This window comes from Gigantopelta aegis, chromosome 6 (genome assembly GCF_016097555.1).
Source record: "Gigantopelta aegis isolate Gae_Host chromosome 6, Gae_host_genome, whole genome shotgun sequence".
Classification (NCBI taxonomy): Eukaryota; Metazoa; Mollusca; class Gastropoda; order Neomphalida; family Peltospiridae; genus Gigantopelta; species Gigantopelta aegis.
This window is the reverse complement of record NC_054704.1, coordinates 40,978,485-41,001,043: the sequence shown is the minus strand read 5'-3', so window position 1 is coordinate 41,001,043 and position 22,559 is coordinate 40,978,485. Positions and strand designations below refer to the sequence as shown.

At 33.8% G+C, this 22,559-nt stretch overlaps 1 protein-coding gene across 2 annotated transcripts in view; it reads left to right on the top strand.

The window, feature by feature from the left end:
• The first annotated feature begins 7,284 nt into the window (after positions 1 to 7,284).
• The window catches only part of LOC121373895 (nipped-B-like protein), a 73,180-nt gene continuing 57,905 nt past the window's right edge, over positions 7,285 to 22,559 (top strand). Inside the window, exons 1-11 of one of the 2 annotated variants that reach the window (XM_041500693.1) lie at positions 7,285 to 7,468; positions 10,650 to 10,740; positions 11,233 to 11,401; positions 11,562 to 11,674; positions 12,496 to 12,607; positions 12,961 to 13,070; positions 13,557 to 13,652; positions 18,166 to 18,491; positions 18,975 to 19,008; positions 19,175 to 19,228; positions 21,434 to 21,595. In XM_041500693.1, coding sequence (XP_041356627.1) covers positions 10,677 to 10,740; positions 11,233 to 11,401; positions 11,562 to 11,674; positions 12,496 to 12,607; positions 12,961 to 13,070; positions 13,557 to 13,652; positions 18,166 to 18,491; positions 18,975 to 19,008; positions 19,175 to 19,228; positions 21,434 to 21,595 — 1,240 coding nt within the window. In that variant the 5' untranslated portion in view covers positions 7,285 to 7,468; positions 10,650 to 10,676. The remainder of the gene's footprint in view (positions 7,469 to 10,649; positions 10,741 to 11,232; positions 11,402 to 11,561; positions 11,675 to 12,495; positions 12,608 to 12,960; positions 13,071 to 13,556; positions 13,653 to 18,165; positions 18,492 to 18,974; positions 19,009 to 19,174; positions 19,229 to 21,433; positions 21,596 to 22,559) is intronic. The other variant, XM_041500694.1, reaches the window with a different exon arrangement.

Here is a 22,559-nt window from a genome sequence, read left to right as displayed (position 1 = left end):
TCGTCGTGGTTTCTTGTTTGCTCTATCATGCGCAGTCGTAGAACATGTGTCGGTGGGGATACAGGCTTAGAACAGATATGTTTAAAAAAAAAGAAAAAAAAGGTGTCATATGGTCCTTTCCATTACACACAGGCTCTGTTTAAGAACTACTTTCATGCAAACCCTGTGATTGTCGGTCTGTTTAAAGTTCGGAAAAACTACAGCTTTGATACATCCAAACACTAAACAATGGTTCACCATATTTTACATTTGAAAACTATCTCCAAAAAAATATTCCATCCAGACAATACAATTCAATATAATAAAATTTTCGCGTTTTAAAAATACGTGTTCCACCTTCCCAGTAAAATGTCTGAAAGGCTGCGAATGATGCTTTCATGTTATGCCGGTTAGCGCGTCACGGGGTCACGTGACTTGGCTCTTGGAGCCGGAAGGTGTTTTGGCAAGCAATGGGGAATATATTAAAAAAGGGTACATTTAAAAAAAAAATGTTTTATTGATACTTCATATATATTGTAAAAGGTATACGTAGATAACAAACAATAGTGAATTACGTTTTTGATAAACGTTGACCTTTAAATTGTTGTGACTCATATACATGTAGCGTAATGATTCGTTTGAAGCCATTTAGCTGTTAGGTAATAAAGCAAACGGTAATAAACATTATTATCCAGATTCGAGCATGTTCGTTTAATTCGGACAAAAATCGATTTCTCGTTCTGACCAGTGCACCACAACTGGTATATCAAAGGCCGTGGCAAGTGGTATCCTGTATCCCTTGTTACTAATGGAAAATGTAACGGGTTTAGTCTTTGAGATTAGCCTATATGTAAAAGTTATTAAATGTTTGACATCCAATAACCGATGATTAATAAATCAATGTGCTCTAGTGGTGTAGTTAAACCAAATAAATTTTAACCCTGCACAATTTTGAGTCCGTCCGTCTATGGTTTGTGTGTTTACAAATTGATAGGCGTGGGGGTTCGACAGCACTTGTGAAATGTTAAAATGGTAAAAGTTAAATCAGTTTGCCGGAACATTTATTTTAATAGTCTACTTCTCACACAGTTCTCCCGCAGTGGGGGTCAGAAAAAACTCCGTAGGATCGCCGAGAAGGATCTGTCACAACAGTTTTCAGTTTAATGATATTATGGTGAAATACACTTGCACTTGTACAATAAATTTACTGACCCTTAACTTGTTTTGAATAGTATATATGCCCATAAAATTACAATAAAATAATTTCATTTCTTATTCTTTTTCTTTTGGGAGAAACCCATTCGTTATTTATATCACAGGGAAATAACACAGACATGCATGTTATCGATTTAAACAAATGAGGCTGGCTGCTCATATGTGATGGCCCGGTATTAAATAGCACCATCGAAATCGATTGCTCTGTGACGTATAAATGAACATGAAATTGATTGCTTTATGACACACAAGTTAATGGTAGCCCGAGTACTCTGCCGTTCGAGGCCTAGACGAACATTTGGACGCTTATAATAATCGCTCTCTCATAACCGTCCAAATGTCCGTCTACCTCTCGAACGGCAGAGTACTCGAGCTAATTGCAAATGTAAGCGCCGTAAGTGTTAGCTGGAAAAGACGTTTAAATTTATTTCAAACCTCGTTTTTGAGGATATGTAAGAATTAGAATACTACATTCGTGTCCATTAGATACTTTTTATCTTACAACTCGTTGCTTAGACACGTATCCAAATCGCTTTCACATGTTAAATACGTTTTAAAATAATTCATAAGATAAAGCAACCACTCGTGTATGTATAAGATTTGTTACGTACGACGTTATATTACAGAATCTACTACGGAGAAATGGGGAAGGTATCTGTGGAATTAGATATTCATAGAATGAATGAATGTTTAACGAAAAATACATCGGCTATTGGGTGTCAAACTATGGTAAATTGAAAAACAATGTGATGATCAACATCAATATAAAAATTCAACAGTTAAATTAAAACACAATGTAAAGGACTGTGTAAAAATACAAATATCACAGATATATAATATTAAAATTTAGAATAAAACTCAGTATCACGTAAAAATTGCAATAAAAGTTCTGGATGGAATCGAAAAGATCAGATATTCATAGAAGAATGGCTTGTTACTGGGCACGCATTATATCAGGGGAACAATAAAACTATCATTTCTGCTATATAGATTTACGTTGATAGACCATGTTAAAAATCAAATAATTAGAACTAAAAAAAAAAAGGACTGTCGGAAATAGAATAAAAATGATTTTCGTCAATTATTTCTTTCATATTAAACTGACAAGTAAATATTTTGTAAATATCTATTTAATGATACTCTACCTAATTGAGCATTCACTTGCTTGGGCTCTCATTGATGTACAAAGTGGTGTTTACTCTTAAAATTAAAATAAAGATGTCGGTTAACAGGAGAATTGTGACCTTTATTGGAACAGACTATAACACATTTTGGTCGATATGTGTCAGTTTCATTTACCATTAAACAAACTTTTAAGTTAAAACTGCAAGTTAACGGATTATTTTGAATTGCAACATAAATTATTAATTATGACCAGCATATTTACTGAACAAACATTCGATATTAGTACATTAGAAATTTACACAATCTTGCAACCACTTATCTTATCATCGGCTATTGGACGTCAAACATATGGTAATTCTGACACTGTTTTTTAGAGGAAACCCGCTGTCGCCACATAGGCTACTCTCTTACTACAGGCAGCAAGGGATCTTTTATTTGCGCTTCCCACAGGCAGGATGGCACAAACCATGGCCTTTGTTGAACCAGTTATGGATCACTGGTCGGTGCAAGTGGTTTACACCTACACACTGAGCCTTGCGGAGTACTCACTTAGGGTTTGGAGTCGGTATCTGGATTAAAAAACCCATGCCTCGATTGGGATCCGAACTCAGTACCTACCAGCCTGTAGATCAATAGCCTAACCACGACGCCATCGAAGCCGGTATCGGTTTGTGATAAAGATTCTCCAATAAAAATGTATTTTCTACAAGTAGATAAAATTATTTCCTATAATCATTTATGAGCATATAGTTAAAAGTGTAGTCTTTAAATGTTAAAGCAAAATTTAATAAAAACATGATTTGCAATAGCTGTCATTATGCAACTTTGAGATAACACCTTTATTACTGGTATAACAGATCACAAACTCAGAATGGTTCTTGACAGTTTTGCTCAAAAGTTACTTATAAATGTCTACAAATATATTGTTTTGGAGAGGAATAGGGGTAAAACGTAATGAGAAAAGGTCCCTCACATATTGAAACAGCAATGAATTGACACATTTTGAACAAAATGTGTTATAGTCTGTTCCAATAAAGTGCACAAATCACTTGTTTTCTGACATCTTTCTTTTAATTTCAAGAGTAAACAGCACCTTGTGCATCAATGATAGCCAAAACAAGTAAATACTAAATTAGGTAGACTATCCTTAAATAGATATTTACAAAATATTTACTTGTCTGTTTAATATGTAAGAAATAATCGACGAAAATCAGTTTTATTTCATTTCCGACAGTAACGGCCACTCATGTATTATGCTCTACAATACACACAACTTCATGGGCGTACATAGGATTTTGAAAAGGGGGGTTCCAATACATAGGATTTTGAAAAGGGGGGTTCCAATACATAGGATTTTGAAAAGGGGGGTTCCAAAATAGATTGCAGAGATATTGGGCATATATTTCTATATTGAGTAAATATAATAATGTCAGATATGAATGTCAGATATATTAAATTATAATAATAATGTCAGATATCAATGTCAGATATATTAAATTATAAAAAAGCGATTTCAGGGGGGGGGGGTTAGTCGAACCCATCGACCCCCCCCCCCCCCCCCACCCCCCATGTACGCCCATGAACTTTTATTCGTCCAGTACTTGAATACGCATCTGAAGTTTGGGGTCAGTGTTCAGTAATTGATTCTGAAAATTTATTACCATTTCGTATCATGTTTATATTCCTCGTGAAATAATGTTCATTGTCACTCGCTAAAGCTCGCGACAATTAAAAGATATTTCACTCGAGGCATAAAGATGATACGAAATGGAAGCTAATTTAATATCATATAGTGTAATTCGTTTTAGTGGAGAAGATGCAAGGTCTTAAAACAAAATTGGTGTGGAGGGTCGGGAAACATGCGGGAAAAAAATATTTACTACTTTTTTTTTCTCTTTTCGTCTAAGCCTAGGCTATATATTAATGGAAAAACAATCTAAAAAAATAAACAAAAAAACGTCACCCCCACCCCCAAAAAAAACCCCAACACCCCCCAAAAAAACAACAACGCCCCCCCCCCCCCCCAAACAACAACAATAAAACGAACAAACAAACAAAACCCAACAAAATAAATAAAACAACAAATAAAAACAAACCATAATAGTATATTGAAAATAAAACTAGGGTCAGCCCTTTTTCGTTAGTAGGATCGGGGTCTCTGAAACACAATTTTATTATTTATTTTTAATTATTTATTTATTTATTTATTTATTACGCCTATGTCTTGGTCAGCTGGATGCTTCTAAAGGAAGGTTGCCTTTACATAATTCCTTGGAATACTGTAGGTGTTCACCACCCTGTTTTCTTTTAAGTAGAACCCTCTCTATAGTAACCCCCTAAAGGCGCGCATGTTACAGGCCTAATAAGCAAAAACAATAGACATGTTTGTATTTACACAGTGTATTGCACACAGTACACCGCACCGTACAACTATCAATGTATTTCAATGCTTGCCGGTCATGCTGGCTATTACAGATACTACTGAGATACGCCGAGTGTGCTAATAATAGAACAGACATCAAAAGCCGAGCAGAGCGCAGACTGATAAAATGTAGACTGGCGCAGGGCTTTTTGGAGGTTATCTCGACATTGACATTACAAACATACGTACACCGTATGTGCTACCAGAAGGCCTATACGTGTTTGTTTACGTGTTATTTGGTTGATTGTCATCAATATTACCCACACTCTTTTTAATAATATTAAAATCGCATATATGTCCGTTTTACAGTCAACTTTGTTCTAAAAATACATGTACAGTCAAACCTGTGGTAAACAGTCACCCAATGCACTGTTAAATAAATAAAAAATTAAAAGCTGTAATAGATTCTTTACACAAGTTAGGATAAATATCCAAGCTTTATAGCTATTCTAGCGCTATTACATGGGCGTACATAGGATTTTGAAAAGGGGGTTCCAATACATAGGATTTTGAAAAGGGGGGTTCCAAAATAGATTGCAGAGATAATGGGCATATATTTCTGTTGAGTAAATATAATAATGTCAGATATCAATGTCAGATATATTAAATTATAAAAAAAGCGATTTCGGGGGGGGGGGGGGTAGTGGTCGGTCGAACCCATCGACCCCCCCCCCCCCCTATGTACGCCCATGTATTATCCATGTTAAAAAAAAGGACTTAATCTGTTCTTATAAATTATACTAGCTGGCGTTTACAAGTAGGGCCTATTGGAACGTGTCCGTTTTTAAAGAAAACAAAAATGAGCTTGCGTATTTAAATCGTCTTTTCTTCTTTTCTTTTTTTGTTCCAACAACACCAAACGGAATGCATCCCCGGTACCAATTAATGTGACTGAAACCATATCTTACTTTCCACTCCGGTTTGAAAATCTCCAGTAAACTGTGTAGATCTAACATGAATGAACACCATTTTGAGTCCAGGTGACACTTTGTTTGACACGAGATAACGTTGGATTTGCTCATATTATTTACTAACTGAAACCTCGAGGCACAAGGGATCAACAGTAAGACTAATGTGCAATATTTATACCCTTCATAAAGAATTAGGCTTTGATCAGCCTACAATAAACATCATTGAGTTGCATAACATTAAAACAGGCCCGTGGGAACGATATTGATCTAGCATATGGGGGGGGGGGGGGGGGACAACCATCCGGCGCAGATCGTCTGCGACTGTTTTACTATAGGTAGCCTATCGGACGACCATATGAGACATCTTTGGCGTGTTTCCATCAGAAAACTGATCAAGCACGTCTGTCATGAGCACAATATCTGACCTCGTAAGAGAGTTCATTCCAAGAGGGGCGTTGTCAATGCCACTTTCGTTAAAAAGGGCCTACTGTAATAAAAGGACGTGTTATATGATACATAATTAACAGGTGCATGTAAAAGACAATCAAGACACCACGCTGCTAGCTGAGAAAAAATATCAAAACACCTATTTAGCGACAGTGAGCTACTTTTCTGACACGTTTAACATCTACGCAAAAGTTTTTTTGTTTTCTTTCACAATTTAAAGTTTGTTTAACGACACCGTTAGAGCTCATTGACTGATTGAGTTATTAGTCATCGGCTATTAGATGTGAAACATTTAATAAATGCGACAAAGAGTCTTAGATGAAACCCCCTACATTGTTCCATTAGCAGTTAGGGATCTTTTAAATATAAACTTAACCCCCACAGACAGGACAGCACATACCATATATCAGTAGATATAATAAATGTATATTTGATATAAAAATAAATGTATTATTTTATTAATTAAAAAAGGGGTAAATCTATTATCTACCACTGTAATTTATAGTCTATGAAAACTTTCTTCATGAACTAACATTTTGGCTGCCATCAAATATAACTGTTTTAATAATGTGTCGGAATAGGTTTATTGATATAATTTATTTGTTATTATATTTATACTACAAACTAAATCAGGCATAACTCAAGTAAATGTCAACTTTGTAAATTCCCATTTATGCACCTGAAATAGTCTATAAAATGTCCGCGGGCAAGAATATCAATAATCACCGTGTGATGATTATATCCTACATGTTATCGATCCATAATTAAAACAGCGTTTATTTCAAAGTTATCTTTTAAATATAAACAGTAACAACTAAATATTGTATAATACTGGACCATTCTACAAAAAGCAGAAAAAAGTTATATATTTATCAAGGCATTTAGACTTGCTAAAAAAGACAGTGCACTGTCTTATAGAGGTTGTCCGGAGAATACTATTTGATATATTCGCCGTCTGGCTGAACTACTTTCAAAGGCGATTTGGAACATTCTGCTATTATTCCGCTTTATTATTAAGTGTACCTTTAATATAACCAAATATGAAAACCCATGTTCATTTTAAAGATAGTTCACTTAACCACTACAATGTACTACATTAGTAAAAGCTAATAAATATCAAACTAAGATGCATATTCTTTTAGAACTATATTTTGTACAATTTCGATCCCAATGTCGTTGTTAGGTTGTCTTAATTTTGGCGCGGGTTATTGTTAGAAATGCCAAAATTAAACACTTAAATATACCTTTGATTTCCATAATTTTGATAAAAATGGGGACGTAAGTTGTCAACTATTTATTCTAGATGTAAGTGGTACTAGTACCATATATTTCATGTCCTCGGATTCCAATCTATCTGCAAATAACACAGGTGAGTGAGGAGTCTTTACAATGGATTTCTCGTTTGTCACAGATATTTACTTTCATTATACTATTGGATTATGCTCGTAAATTGACATTGTCATAGCCACATAATATTCGTCGGTGTCATTATTTGCATTTAAAACATTACATGATTATTTGGTTCATATTTTCAACGATCACTATTTTACGTGCGCTTGTGTTTTCATCCAGTGCCACCCTATTGCTTGTTTGTTTACTATTTTTGCTCAAAATTCTTATATAAAACACATCTTTGGGTTTATTTTTATTAAATATTGCGAACATAGTATCTTTTAGAACTAAAATCATGCAGTTGTAGCTTCTATTTATGCTAGATGGCCAGTGTACGTTCTGTTTTGCATTGATCAGTTGATTAGGTCACAAGTATGGAAGCCACATTTATGGACTATTTTTTAAGGGAAGTAACTCTTCCATCATTTTATCATATTGATGTCTGTACAAGTCCAATGCAAAACAAATATCAACATATTGTATTTGATATGTTCATGATATTGTCTTTAATTTTGTTGTTTAATGACCATAATTATTATTTTATTTTGTTTTAAATGTCATAAATAAAAACTACCATCCTCTGACCATGTCAAGTATTGAGACAAAGCTCCAAAACTAAGATTCATAAAATAAATAGAAAAACTTATTAAAATGTTGATTTCTATTGCATTTTAATTTAATTTTGTTTAATACCTTGATAGGAAATTAAATTGACATCTTGTAAGTGCTTGTCATATAAAATACATGTAAATAATAATAAAAATAATTGTGCATATATATCATAATATGTAACTAAAAATGTTAACTACTAATTTTTCAAACAAAAATGACTTTCAGTGTTAAGCAATTGAAATTACAGTTAGGCCATAAAATAAAATATACAACAACCCTCTACATTGCGACCGATATTTTCATTTTGGCGACTAAAACATTCCATACTATCTATATAAAAATATAAGTAGACACCATCTGGCTCCAAGATGGAAAATTAACGTTACATGTGATATCAAACTAACGTTCATCAGAGAAAATTTTGTTTAAAGAAACTTGATTAGTCAATCCCTGCAATTGCCCACGGCAGTCGGCAATGCTGTGGAGTTTTTCATTCTCAGCAACACTTTTTTTTTGCTGTGGACTATAAATATAAAAAATATTTCACTGCTTTTTTTTGCTGTGGACGTTTTCTTCATTGCAGGGGTTGATAGTGATATTTCTGATCAATTAAAAATAATTGGCAACCACTGTTTAATATTTGAAAATTGTGTCGTGATCTCTGAAACTTGTATAATGAATCACGACATGATACTGAACAAAATATTCCCTGTTCATGCATTAGAACATATTCAAATCAAAATTATTGCTTGCCCGTATCACTAACAATATATACATACACCATTTAATAGATCCATCCGTCTAGAGACATCTGAGACAAGTGTTATCTTCCATTTAGTATTAAAATATTTTCCTTTGATTCCAATGACTCATTGATATGTAGGGCGGGACAGTTGATCGAGGATTGATCTCTGGTGGTGGCCGCATTGGGCTACTTCTCGCTCTAGCCAGTGCACCACATCTTATATATCAAAGGCTGTGGTATGTGCTATTCTGTCGGATGGTGCATATAAAAGATCCATTGCTACTGATGGAAAAATGTAACGGGTTTCTCCTCCAAGACTATATGTCAAAATTACCAAATGTTTGACATCCAATAGACCAGGGTTTCCGCCAGAAAAAAAAAGATAGTTGGGATCGGACCGACGGAGGGAGCTAAGCGCCTGACCGCTAGTCGGGGGTTTGGGTTTGGAAAATTTGGCTTTTAGATGCCCAGAGATGCGATTTTCTGTCATCTTGGAATACAATCTGGCAGCCAAAACAGTCGGCAATATTTATCTATTCTGATGCACTAACCGTGAAAATTGTCACAAATTTGGACAAAATAAATTATGTATTCCATCTTATAACTTTTATTCTGATAATTTATACATTTAAAAATTTCCTCTCATCAGCGTTGTTTATCATTTGACTGCACATGCGCCAGCAGTCGTTATATATATCCCATGATTTCAGGTCTCAGAGAAGTAAATAATAATACATTGTCGACTATATTAACATAAAAGCAAAAAGTTGTTGTCAACATATGCAGGTGTAGTTATTGTCAAAAATAAAATTTCTTACTCAATTGCAAACCACATTGGTATTTTTTTCAAAATGAGCTGAATTAACAGCGTCCTGCATTCGTATACAAACCTAACGCTCATTGGTTGATTTACTTCTCTGCCTCCTTCAAGTTCTTTATGTACAATCACAAATTATCGTTACTGTTCATATATCTTGTGAAATAAAATCAGTTGTATACAATTGTTGTTCCTAAGCCAAAAACATGCAAAACAGCTAGATAATTAACATTTGCTAATTAACATATTCTCTCTACCTAGCATTTTCTTAGAAAATGTTATGCTAAGAGCTAAAAATTACCCACTGCTCTGCAGATTGATGGGAGGGATAAATCCCCTCCGTCCCCTCCTGTATGAAACCCTGTCGATGATTAATAAATCAGTGTTCTAGTGGTGTTTAAAAAATCAAAACACTTTTAACTTCATTGACAGGTTGACTAGTGAAGCAGTCCAGATGAAGATATTTCTGTAACAATAAACTAATTTATTGAGTGAATATCTTTTTTTTTAAGCCTTGTATTTTGAAATATGCAGTTGATTACAAACAGAACCTGCCTAGATAAATATTTGATGTGCTAGGCTGTGTTTGTTTTTAAAATGAAATTTGGCATAAGAAACATGTTTTGATTAGTGAACCCCAAATTTATAAAGACGTTGTCTTGTCAATTTGTTTTTATTATAGCATATGAACACATTGCCTAAAATTAATTTTACATGGGTGGTTGTGGGTATTGTGATTGCATGCCTTAAAACAACCTTTTATATAAAAAAACCCATGGACAAGTGTGCTATTACATACAAATTATTATGCTTTTTTCAAATGCTAGATATTGGCTCATGCTAATATTAAATAATCCACAAATGTGTTTCCCTTTCAAATATTTACACAGCATGTTTTAATTTATATAACTAAAGTGTATGGTGTTTCTAGATTTAAGTGATCAGTATGGCAAATTATTTAACATAATTATTTTTGTTTTACAGAACTAGTGTCATGTAGGGTTGTCAAAGATGAACGGAGAAACACCAAGTGTTCCCATAACAACGTTGGCGGGCATATCAAGTCTCACAGACTGTAAGTATTTTTATAAATATTTATGGGAAAAAGTTGATTTGTTTTAAATTCTTTTCTTTACATCACTACTCGCAGGATTCTGTCAAAACTGTGTACATCTTGTAGTGTTTCTTCACAAAAATTGACCTCTGCAAACTGAACGATTGTTTCGTTTGCACATTACTCATGCGAAGTATGAACCACTTTTAATTCACATTTCAAAACAATTGTAAACATGACACCATTTGCATGAGCAATTATAGGTTATGTAAAAAAAATTGTATTGCATGAATTTATTTTTGCATAACTAATAAATAGTTTATGCTAATTTACACTTCTCAGAGGCCTGGAAAAACTCACTGCTTATCTTAAAGCATTGGTAGTTTTAAAAACCAAAAGTTCAGTTTTTTTTGTTTTTAAAAAATATTTTCATGGTTTAATATTTTTTGCTGTAAACTATGACGAGTAGGCAATGCATTCCTGAATATATCAGTCATCCTGTGTTCTTTTCAGTGTTGCCACAACTGCCACTTCCTACGCCATTGCCGCAGACTATGCACAATAAGAGTTTGTTGTATAGTCAAAAGATAGCTGATGATGCGTCCAAGATTTTGGCAACAAGAGATGATAAACTGTCTCAGCAGCTGGCACAGGCATTGCAGCAGACTTCAACTGATCATATGCAAGTTTTTTCTATAATTGTTTTTTAAATACCAGTACTTTATTTTTTTGAAACTGTCGAAAAGTAATACAATTTTGCCATTGCCAAAAATTTCCAGATTGTTGTGTTGAAATGCATACTGGTTTGATTTTGTCTTATTTGATTTGTTTTATTTTTCTAGAGAACTGAAAGACAACCTTGCTTCTGATTCTATAGAGGGAGATATTCCAGCATTGTTGAAGTCTGTTTTGGCAAAGGATCCAAATGTTTTCAGTATAGGAAAAGTTTGTGATGGTGAGTGGTACCATATGAAATGCCTACTGCATGAGTTACCTGTAATCTAACACATCATTTTAATTGAATTGATTGGTTTGTAATGTGTTTAAAAACAACAACCTGTGTTCTCACTGGTCCATTTTAGGGTATTGCTGCACCCCCTCTTCGCATTTTGCCGACCCTTATTTTTTTGCATCACGCTTTATTTTTCTGCACCCTATGTTTGACCACACCCAGGTTCATTTCAACCTGCTCGGCTATATATAACGTTTTTGGAAAAACAGCTGCGTCCCTTTAATTTTCACTCGGTGAAAACTTAAACATTACTTTGCCAAAATGAAAGATCCTCCAAAAGACAATGTTTAGTATGCTGTTAAAATATAGTCTGAGATTGTTTTTGTGATTATCAGTTTGCAGCAAGCCATATTCTTTAAGTTTAACATGCCTGTTTGTTTTATTATTATTTTAATTTTTTAACCATGGTGATTTGAATTTTCTAGCATTCTTAATGTTCAAAATATTTTGATTATTATTTTTGTAAAGGGCAGGAAATGGAAATGCATGTTCCATTTGTAAACTTAGGTAACAAAAGAATTTGCTCTGATACATTTGAAGTTAAAAAGTAACATTTTAGTTTTGGTGTTAGTGTGAAAATGAAGAATGTGATGTGAAATGATGCCAACACACTACCCAGGCTTAGTGCTTAAGGTATTGGAAGAGATAAAAACTGGTGCCAGTTTATGTCACAATCTTAAAGGTACATTTATATCAAAATGAATTAATGTAATTGTGACTTGGTAATTTCTACTGTTTTTGAAGAATTTTGCATTAATTTTCAGGAATTTTACCACGAGCTGCCACACATGGAAACAAACAGCATGGACACACTATTCCACAACCATTATCACAGTCATTACCACATAGTAGTCATCAACAAAAATGTATATCAAAGTAAGTTATTTAGATACTTTCAAGATAGCGTTATCTTATTTGACTATACAGCATGATAGGCAGTAATTATTTGTTTATGAAAAATAAATTAATGTTCGATTTGGTATATACAAGCCGTAATAAATTACCTGAAAACTAATTTTGATGATTATATTTATTTAGTTAACATGTAAAGAAAGAGAGAATTTTGCTGTTCATATCAATATTCATTATTAGAGTTAGAAGAAGATATAATTTACAATGATTAATTTTGTTCATCCATAGTAACTCTCAATAAATTTAATCGAGTTTTGTTTTTCCATTTATTACTTTTGTTGGTCTTATTTTATTACACATGTTGTTTTGTTTTTCAGTCAACTACATCAACCCAGCTCTCAAACACATAGTAACACACCACAACATACCAGTTCACATTATCAACAAGAATTTACTTCATTTTCTCAGAAACAGTATCCAACTTCAGGTAATTTTTTTTATTTGAAAAGAAAATATATATTATTGTTTGAAAGGTTTTCCTACCTTTTCTACATTAAGTAGAGCCTTCTAGATATGTGGCATCTATTGAATTAACAGTTATAAATAAAACAATTCAGCCATATCAAAGTTCTAATAAGTCATTTACTTACTGCAGTGTCATAACAAATTGATCATTGGATATTTTGTCGCCATGAAAATAACATAAAAGTCTGTTGATAACACTGCTACCCTTTGATCTTTTTACATATGAATGAATGAATGAATGTTTAACAACACCCCAGCACGAAAATTTTACATATGAATATTTGCTCTATTGCAATGTCCTCTATTGGTGTCATTAAAACAAACATAACTTTTTTTCTTTCTTTTTTTAAAGCTAAAAAAAAAACAATGGAGGTATGAACATCATGTAAATTAAATAATTAATATTTTTTATTCATAACATTGAAACTTTTGATTAATTATTTTTCAGCAACTATAAATGGAGACTGTTACCTATCAGATGGCATGTTGCTGTCAGAGTCTCAATCACAAAGATCAAACAGCAGGGAACAAAGCAAGTTGGCAGGTTTGAAAACTTAAATAAAAATTATTCCATTTATGCCTTTCGTAGTTTTACAGCTTTTGGTGATCATCACATGTGTCCACAGATATGTGTCTGTGTGTACCATGGTATTTGATTGCAGTTTTTTAGATGTGTGTGTGGGATATAGCCCGGTGGTAAAATGGTTTAGGATTGATCCCTGTTGGTGGACCCATTGGACTATTTTTTGTTCTGGCCAGTGCTCACAACTGGTCTAATAAAAGCTTTGGTATGTACTATCCTGTCTGGGATAATGTATGTACAGTATAATCTCGATTTAACGCCAACCAATGATCCAAAATCATTTTGGCGTTATATCGAGTTGGCGGTATAGTGAGGGTGCCTTGGGTTTACTACCAAACTTAATTTTTTTTTTAATTTGCTGAATGTCAAGAATATGACATGTTTTAAATGTAAATAACAGTAACAAAAGTAACAACAACCAGGTAACAACATTATTATTTTATTTGTCTATAAACATGGCAAGTCAATACACTAAAACGTAAAACGCGCACATGTATGCATTTCAATCGATCTGTGAAATACATTTATTTTTGTTCTTTAATCTTTTTTGAAAAAGTTCAGAATGTTTTTTTGCTGAGCACCTGATAGAATTATCTCATTCAGTCGTGTTTGGAAGGCTGTCAAAATGTTAATATCTGAATCAAAAGAATGTTGATTCCCTTCTACAAAACGTATCACCGTGTTCATGGCATCCCTGGCACTAACCGCTGACGGAATGGGCTCCGGTTCAGTGTCAGACTCTTCTTCCTGGTCATCAGTCGTTTCGTCGCGAATCTGTTTAACACTTTCAAGAATCTTTTCGTTGCTGATATTAGCAAATGTCTCTGCTTCGTTGTCAATGTTGACAAACTCGTCAACATCCATTCTCAGCTGTTCGTCGATTGAAAGCCGGCCCGTGACGTCACCAACCAGATCTCGCAACAGTGTCGTTTCATTGGCTGGTGCTTGGTGCAAGTCGATATGAGGGTCCCGAGGAACGACCCCTGTGTGAATCCAACAATTTTTGATGGTGGTGGCACTGACGATATCCCAAGCATGTTTCACAAAACGAATGCCGTCACTCAGTGGTAGCTGCAGATCTTTACCAGTCTTGTTGTCATCAATACACTGTACCAGTCGTTGAAGTTGCATTCGTCTGTACTGTCCCTTGAAAGCTTGGATAATGCCGGTATCGAGTGGTTTAAGATGGCTCGTCGTGGTTGGTGGCAGAAAGTGAATTTTAATGTGTGACAGTTTCTTTGGTGCATTGTCCATGAGGAGCAAGATTTTTCTTTTCTGTCGTTTCATCATGGTGTTTATGTTTGTTAAATAACGTGCAAACAGTTCTCCGTTCATCCATGCTTTTTTATTAGCCTTGTAATCCACGTACAAATTCACGTTAAAGTTTTTAAAACATCTAGGTTTCGCTGATTTTCCTATCACTAGCGGTTTTAGCTTATCAGAGCCGTCGGCATTGGCACATAAAACAATCATTATCCTGTCCTTGGATTTTTTGGTCCCCTTGTTGTCGGTCGTCGTTGAGAGGGATCGATCAGGTAACATGCGATAAAACAGACCTGTTTCATCGGTGTTGTACACATCTTTTAAGGCGTAATTCTTGGTAATGTCACTGGCCTCGGTTCGCCCATTAGCAATCAGCTGTTTGTCAACCCCAGCACTTTCACCTGAAATAACATGCTGCGCGATGCTGTGTCTCGACTTGAACCTCTGCAGTCACCCATTAGAATACGCGAAGTTGGAAATGTTTAGTTCATCACCAAAGGACCTGGCTTTAACTCTCAGAATTTCATCTGTAATAGGGACATTTTGAGCATGGGCATTGCTGAACCATAAGAATAATGCTTCTTCCAAATCGGTGTGTTTTGCCAATTTCATTTTTTTTCGGGCCGGTTTGACATTTTTATCTTCCCACTTTTCCTTTTGAAGTAGAATATCGCCAACTGTCCTTCGTTTTACAGGTTAGGCCCACAACGCTGAAAAGTGATTGGCTATATCTTGTTGACTTTTAATTAAATTTATGTTCGAGTACTGAACAATTTCTCTTTTTTTAACTGCGTCTAATACGATACGTTTTCGCTTTAAATCCATTCTGCTGTAATAAAATGCGTTACCGGTGTCGTCGTATTTATGCCAAAGCTAAATAGCAACTTAACACGAGGCCATGGTCGATATATGCTTGAGCATAATAAAACTTACCTAAAGTTTGTTTATTAATTAAACTTGAGTCGTTGCTGCCAGCACTTCAAAGACCCGACGTAACAATCTGCGATTGAAATAATGAATCTAATGCACCCCTCAGTCACGTGATCACTATAGCGGCTGTTCTTTCTATACCGAGTGTTGATTGGACACAAACACCGCGCCTGCCTAAATAATTCTAACACTTACATCTGTCAATTGCTACACAATAAACAAAAACAGATTCAGTGTGTACTGCCAGTGTACAACGGTGTTAGGATTTCCCCAATCAACAGATCGCTAGTAATTATGTCACTATAATCAACTTTGTGACCAGACCATTGGCAGCAAAATCGAGGGAATTATAATGGCTAAATGGAGTTTGGTTCAAAAACGTCATTGGCGGATGGTGGATACTGAGGGTGGCATTATATCGAGGGAAATAAACATGAATGAAAACGGTACTTTAAAGAAAGTTGGTGTTAAATCGGGGGGCAATAAATTGAGGGTACACTGTATATAAAATATCCATTGCTACTAATTAACAGAAAAGTGTAGCCCATGTTGTAGTGGCAGCAGGTCTCAACTCTAATTGCAGACCTGTTTACTTCTATGATTTGTCCGTATTTACTACGGAAAATCTGAAAAAAATATGTTCTATGAATTAATGAATAAACTGGTCCTTTGTTTCCGTTTAGCCACCCCATTTGCAGAGAGTAACATTTTATAATAATTATTTAGAAAATATGTTTATAAATAATCGCGTTTGACGTCTGGTTCCAAACTATATCCATCACGCAACAATAATTATAAGAGGGCGTCTGCCATTGGTCAGCTGTTAAAATATATATGCAGTGAGAAGGAGTGGGCACAAATGAACACAATTTGTGTTTGGTTGAATACATAATGTAGCTTGTTTCAGACGTTTATGAGTTTGAAACTACTGTCAAAGATAAATAATTAAGTAGATAGCTGTAACCAGCGCCTTCCAACAAAACAAGTACACATGAAGAGTTCAGGCGCAAAACGTGATATATCCATTTTTCATTTTCAGTAAAACTGGGGTTTTTAATTGGCGTATATCGCGTTTTGATTTTAAAAAACTGGATTTACCCAATACAATTTCATACGGATCAATCACGTTTAGCAGCAAATCAGCGGGCCTACGATTAGCCCCCTACTGACATACGATAATGGCTTTAACTAAAAACTAGAAAGAAAATGGTTTATATCGCATTTTGCGCCTGAACTCTTCATATACTTCTAAGGCTTCTGTGCAGTGAGACTCGTGCAAAAGTTGAATCAAACTTGACACATTCTTTTGATTTCCATTGAAGTCTCGGACGACTGAATATGCATGTCACGGCAAGTTAACGAAGAGACCAATTAACTAAATAAACAAATCATTTTAGGGGTTAGTTTTGATGGTTTGTGCTGTAAATTGGTGGTAACAAAAGAGTCCACTTCAAGATGTTATTTTTGTGCTATCAATGAATAATGTTTGACATTTAGTTAATCACGGTAACGGATATAATTCCGGTAAATTTTGCATTTGAAACATGATGTCACTAAAATAATTATTAATGGAAATAAAACATGTTTATATGATTTATGTAATTTTGTCAGTAGGTACTTTTAAAAAACCATAAATACTGTTTTAAAGTATATGTACATGTAGTCTATAAGCACTGACCTATAAACATAATATTTACCGTAAATGTATTAATTAATGTTTTGTGACTTTTAATTTTTAAATTCTTTAGGGGAGGAGGTGAATATTAAATCTGGATTATACTTGTATTTAAACATTACTCATTTTTTTTTCTTCATATCTTAGGGTAGAAGAGTGTTTTTTTAAATATATATATATTTTTTTAAATCTTGATAATATAAATTAAACATAAAACTTTTTTTTTTGGTCTGTTCCGAGCACTCAGAGATTTTGTTAGTATAGTAATGCTATTAACAGCTGGTAAAGATGTAGCTGAAATGCATGCAACATGTTTAGACAACACAGCAATAACACCTTGGATCGGCTAAAAGAGGCTCAATACAAACATTTCCATTCAAATAAAAAACCAACAACCCCAAAACCCACAATTTAAACAAGATATTTTGACATCCAGTAAGACTATGTTAATCACACACTGTAACATTTGTACAACAATACTCAGTTATTATTATTATTATTGTTACTGTCTTCACTTGATCTGTTTATGACAATTGCCTTGAATCCTCTAATTGTATACATTCTTGTATAAACTATACTTTTGATTTGTTCTATTTTTAATGTCAGCAACATCTCCAGCACAAGCAACTTCTGCTGAGAAGTGTGCACGAGAACAAGTTACTCAACAGCCATCGTCATCTGTGCCCCATCACAGTCAAAGTGAATCGGCGAAGCTGCATCGCAGTAATAGACGCTCAAGGAGACATTCAAATTCAATGTTTATTCTTGATGATCAGACTGGGGCCACTATGGAAATGGATCGGTCAGAAACCCCTCCACCAAAAACTAAATCCTCAGTAACTAGTGATACACCAAGAACAAAGCAAAAGAAGTCTGAAGCTACAAAGAAGGCTGGTGGTCTTGTTGTGTTGTTGGAACCACTTGATGCTGCTGTAGGTGTTACGTTTTGTATTCTTTTGGTTTAATGTTGAGCAGTTTTTAATATGATTATTTTGCCTTGTGGATTACTCTTAATTTAATATAATTATTATATATTTATTTTTTTAAACTAGTGTTACATGTTTTGCACATTGCACCATATTTGATCCTGTTTAGGTCACTGGATATATTTTGCAATAGTAGCAGTTGTGCCTGCTTTATTAGACCAGTTAATTTTTAAGTTTTAAACAAAATTGCATTTGCTAAGGTTGATTGTTTTTAGAAAACAATCGAAGAAGATAGATTGATGTATGTTATTGCTGGTTCAGCCATCTAATTTTTTGTGGTGTTGGACACCAAATAGACATTAAAAAGTAAAAAATGTACTGAGAAGTTATAGTAAAGTATTCTATTTCTTTCCAGGTACAATTATCTTTTGTAATATTTGTGTGATTTTTTTTGATTTTATTTACTTTTCAATGTTTTATTTCTTCCAGACATTGAAAACCATTCATGCAACAGGTGGCACAGGTTAGTAAAATGACCTTTTTGTTTGTTCCACAGTCGTTTTTTTTTATTCCACCCGCTCCCAAAATTTAATAATGCTATTGCCACAGATTATTGTTAATTTCATCATCAAATTTTTCACTTAGTAGTGCTTTATAAACCTTGCTCTCTTTTAATGCTTTAAATTCAGATGAAATGCTGTGGAATGGAGACCAATTGTCATCCCAAGATATTAACAGGAAAGGTAGAATTCATTAATGGAGTTCATGAGAATGCACATCACACTATATCTTTTGGAGTTGTTTGTTTTATTGCACTGTCGGCTGCTCTTTTTGAATGCTAACAGGAAAATTATTATAAATTATGTTGTTGTTTTTTTGACAAGTTTGCTTTAATCTCAGAATTTCTCTTGTTTTAATTGAATAATGTCTATTATAGATACAAAGAGAGCAGCAAACATGATTCTTACTAATACATCTGTTACAAATACTGAAAAATTTCTTAATGTTAAAGATTTTGATATATCAGGGTTTTATCACCCATGTTTGTAAACTGAAGATAGCTCATATATCCAATTTATAATTTAATATTTAGTTTTACACTGACGAAATGTTGAATATTAAAAATATATTTATATAAATTTAATTTTAAGGTGGGTTTTTTTATGTCCACACCCTCCCCTTCCCCTTTTTTTGAAGTGAAAAAATTCCAAATATAAATTTCAAAAGTTTTACCTGTTCGGTTTTACAAATTAAATACATAGAAAACTCCCCAAGATAAATTCCTTTTTTTTTTTGAAGTTAGTTAGATGCTTCTCTTGGGAGTTTTCAAGTTAAGTGAAAATTAACCATTTTCTTTGATATAGCACTAAATTTTGAAATCTGTGGCATGAGCACTAGTCAAATTTCAAAGATAAAACCCTGATTTATCATGGTGAAATAAGTGCTTATTTTGTCAACAACTATATTTTTTATTACTTTTGGACAACACGCCTGGGTGGAAATCGTTGTGTCCGCCAATAATTAAAATGTATTTTTTTAAAAGGTGCATGTTTAGATTTTCACACAGCTTTATTTATCCCAAAAGTAGGAGCCATTGTTGATAAACTAGTTGTGTTAAGGTGGACAATTGCCCATACTCACCATCGCTGACAAGGCTGGCTACATACCACCTGTCTGTAGAAGTACCTTCCTTCCACTATTGACCAATCCCAACTGTTAAAAGCTAATGGGGAATATAAATAGACAGTCGGCATATTTTAATGAGTTGTTGTTTGTCAAAAACAACCTGCATTGCCTGTGAAAAGCCTGATTTGTCATCAAAAAACCTTTTGTGTCAAGTGACTTTTAAGCAAATGATTTACAAAAGTGGTGCACACTTTTTGGGTTGACTGATGATGTGGGTTGTGCAAATGCAAGAAATTTCAGATAAGGATTGCAGCCCCACAAAACCATGAAATGTAATGGTAAAAACATAAACAACGAACAGGAACCACATGCGAGCCAAGGATCTCCTGTCGAGGAGATGCCAGTGCAATTAAAATGTCCTAACATGAAGAATATGCTCTTAGTAGATGGTGAAGACAGTTTTGTTCTAATGATATTAAATAATATTTTGATTTTCAAAAGTAACTTTTGTGTGATGATATACCATAATATGTGTATTTGTAGCTTTTATTATTATAATTTTTTTGGTTTGTAACGTTTTGTTGGGTACAAGGGTCTCTTCAGTTTTCATTTTATTATATTAATTCAAATTACATTGTATGGAATTAAAGAATAGCATTATATATTGATTGTTGAAAATTTTATATTTGCACTAATGTGAGTTTTATGTCAGATGGACTTTATGGGCTGCTTTATGTTAGTAGCAAACTATTTATTAATCTACTAGTATTTTAATATATATCTATTTACGGAAATTGTGCTTTATTTTTCACTGAAACTGGTGAAGTTAAGTCACAGTATTTTAAAGCTTGTACCCGGTCTAATGCTACATTGGAGCAATAGCGGTGTAGCTATAGACTGGGAACCGCTATGTCGCTATTGTTTTTATTGGATGTTTCCTCCATTCAAATTTTATTTGAGATATTGATTCCACATCTGCAGAAAATTGATACAGGTAGGTTTATCATTAATAATGTCAGAAACACCTATAAATTACTGCTAAATATTAATTTATGTTAGTATTATTCAAAAATAGATTCCATTTGATTGCAAATTCCGCAATTGCGGCATTGCAATAGACTGGGAATGAGAACAGTGTCATCCAAGTTTGTTACAATGTTATTTATGAATCTCAGGTGGGATACCAGATTTTGAAATGTTAATATCCAACTGGGATACTGCCCAAAATTTTTAATCTCGAACATTGTTTTAAATTTCCCTAACATTTACATGATTTGGTAAAAAGTATTGTCTGATTTGCTGTATATTTTATTAAATTTCAGTGAAAAATGTTTCTGAGGTTGATTCTACTAAGCGAAGGAACATGGTTCGTGATGCTGATGGAGGACTGCGTTTTAATTTGGTGCGTTCGGAGAAAGAAAGGGGATTTTCAGCCAGACTGTCACGGCATCGGCGAGGAGAGAGAACCGATGATAGACATCGAAGTAGGTTTTAATAATACATAGAGGATTTGCCATTAGAGTTTTTTAATAACAAAAATGTCAACCGAGTCTTTTGTTAATCAGTATTTGTCAAGTCTCATCTGAGACAAATACTGATTAACTAAACATGGTTCATATTTTACATATTACAAAAACACCAGTAGCAATTTCTATTTATAATATAACACTTTTAAAATTTGACATTTAGTAATTCACAATTCTAAAATGGCGTAACCGATAATATGACATCCTCACAATTAGAACAAATATAGTTTGATTTAACCTTCTGAGTACTGCAGGCGAGAAATCTTGCGCGACATCATGGCAGTCGACATATTGTATACTGTATATAGTGCATTCCCCAATTTATATTTTCCGCCGTTTTGCACACGACACTCACCGGAAACGGAAATATAATAAAAGAAAAAAAGATTTCTTTTCAAAATGGTGGCTTTTGTTTTGATTTTTTCAATTGAAAATACCTTGAACATTTTGAGTTCAAAAAGTGGTTTTTGGCAAGTATTTTCGCTTGACAATAATGGCGGTACGTCTCAGTCATTTTCAGGGATCGATAGCTGATTGTGACAGCTAATTTGATAATAAATTTGATCATTTTACCAACAACGAAAATCACAAAATATTGCAATATGAAACATAGTTCAGGTTTTAAAAAAAATTCTGGTCAGAAAATCACAGTTATCGGGAATAATGGACATAAATACTGAACAGCTGGCCACAAATGTCCGAAAGTAAACGCAACTTTTTTTATTTTTTGTCTAATTTTAACTGATCTAAAAATAATAAAAATTAAAAAACCCACAAAAATAATACTTACCGATTTATATATGAACTTTATTTCATGTATTTATAAAACATTTAAGTGAATATATGTCAGTAAAAATTATAAACTTGTACCCACTCAACGTGGTTTTTGTTAAAAATTAATCCAGTAGTCTAAAGGTTAACA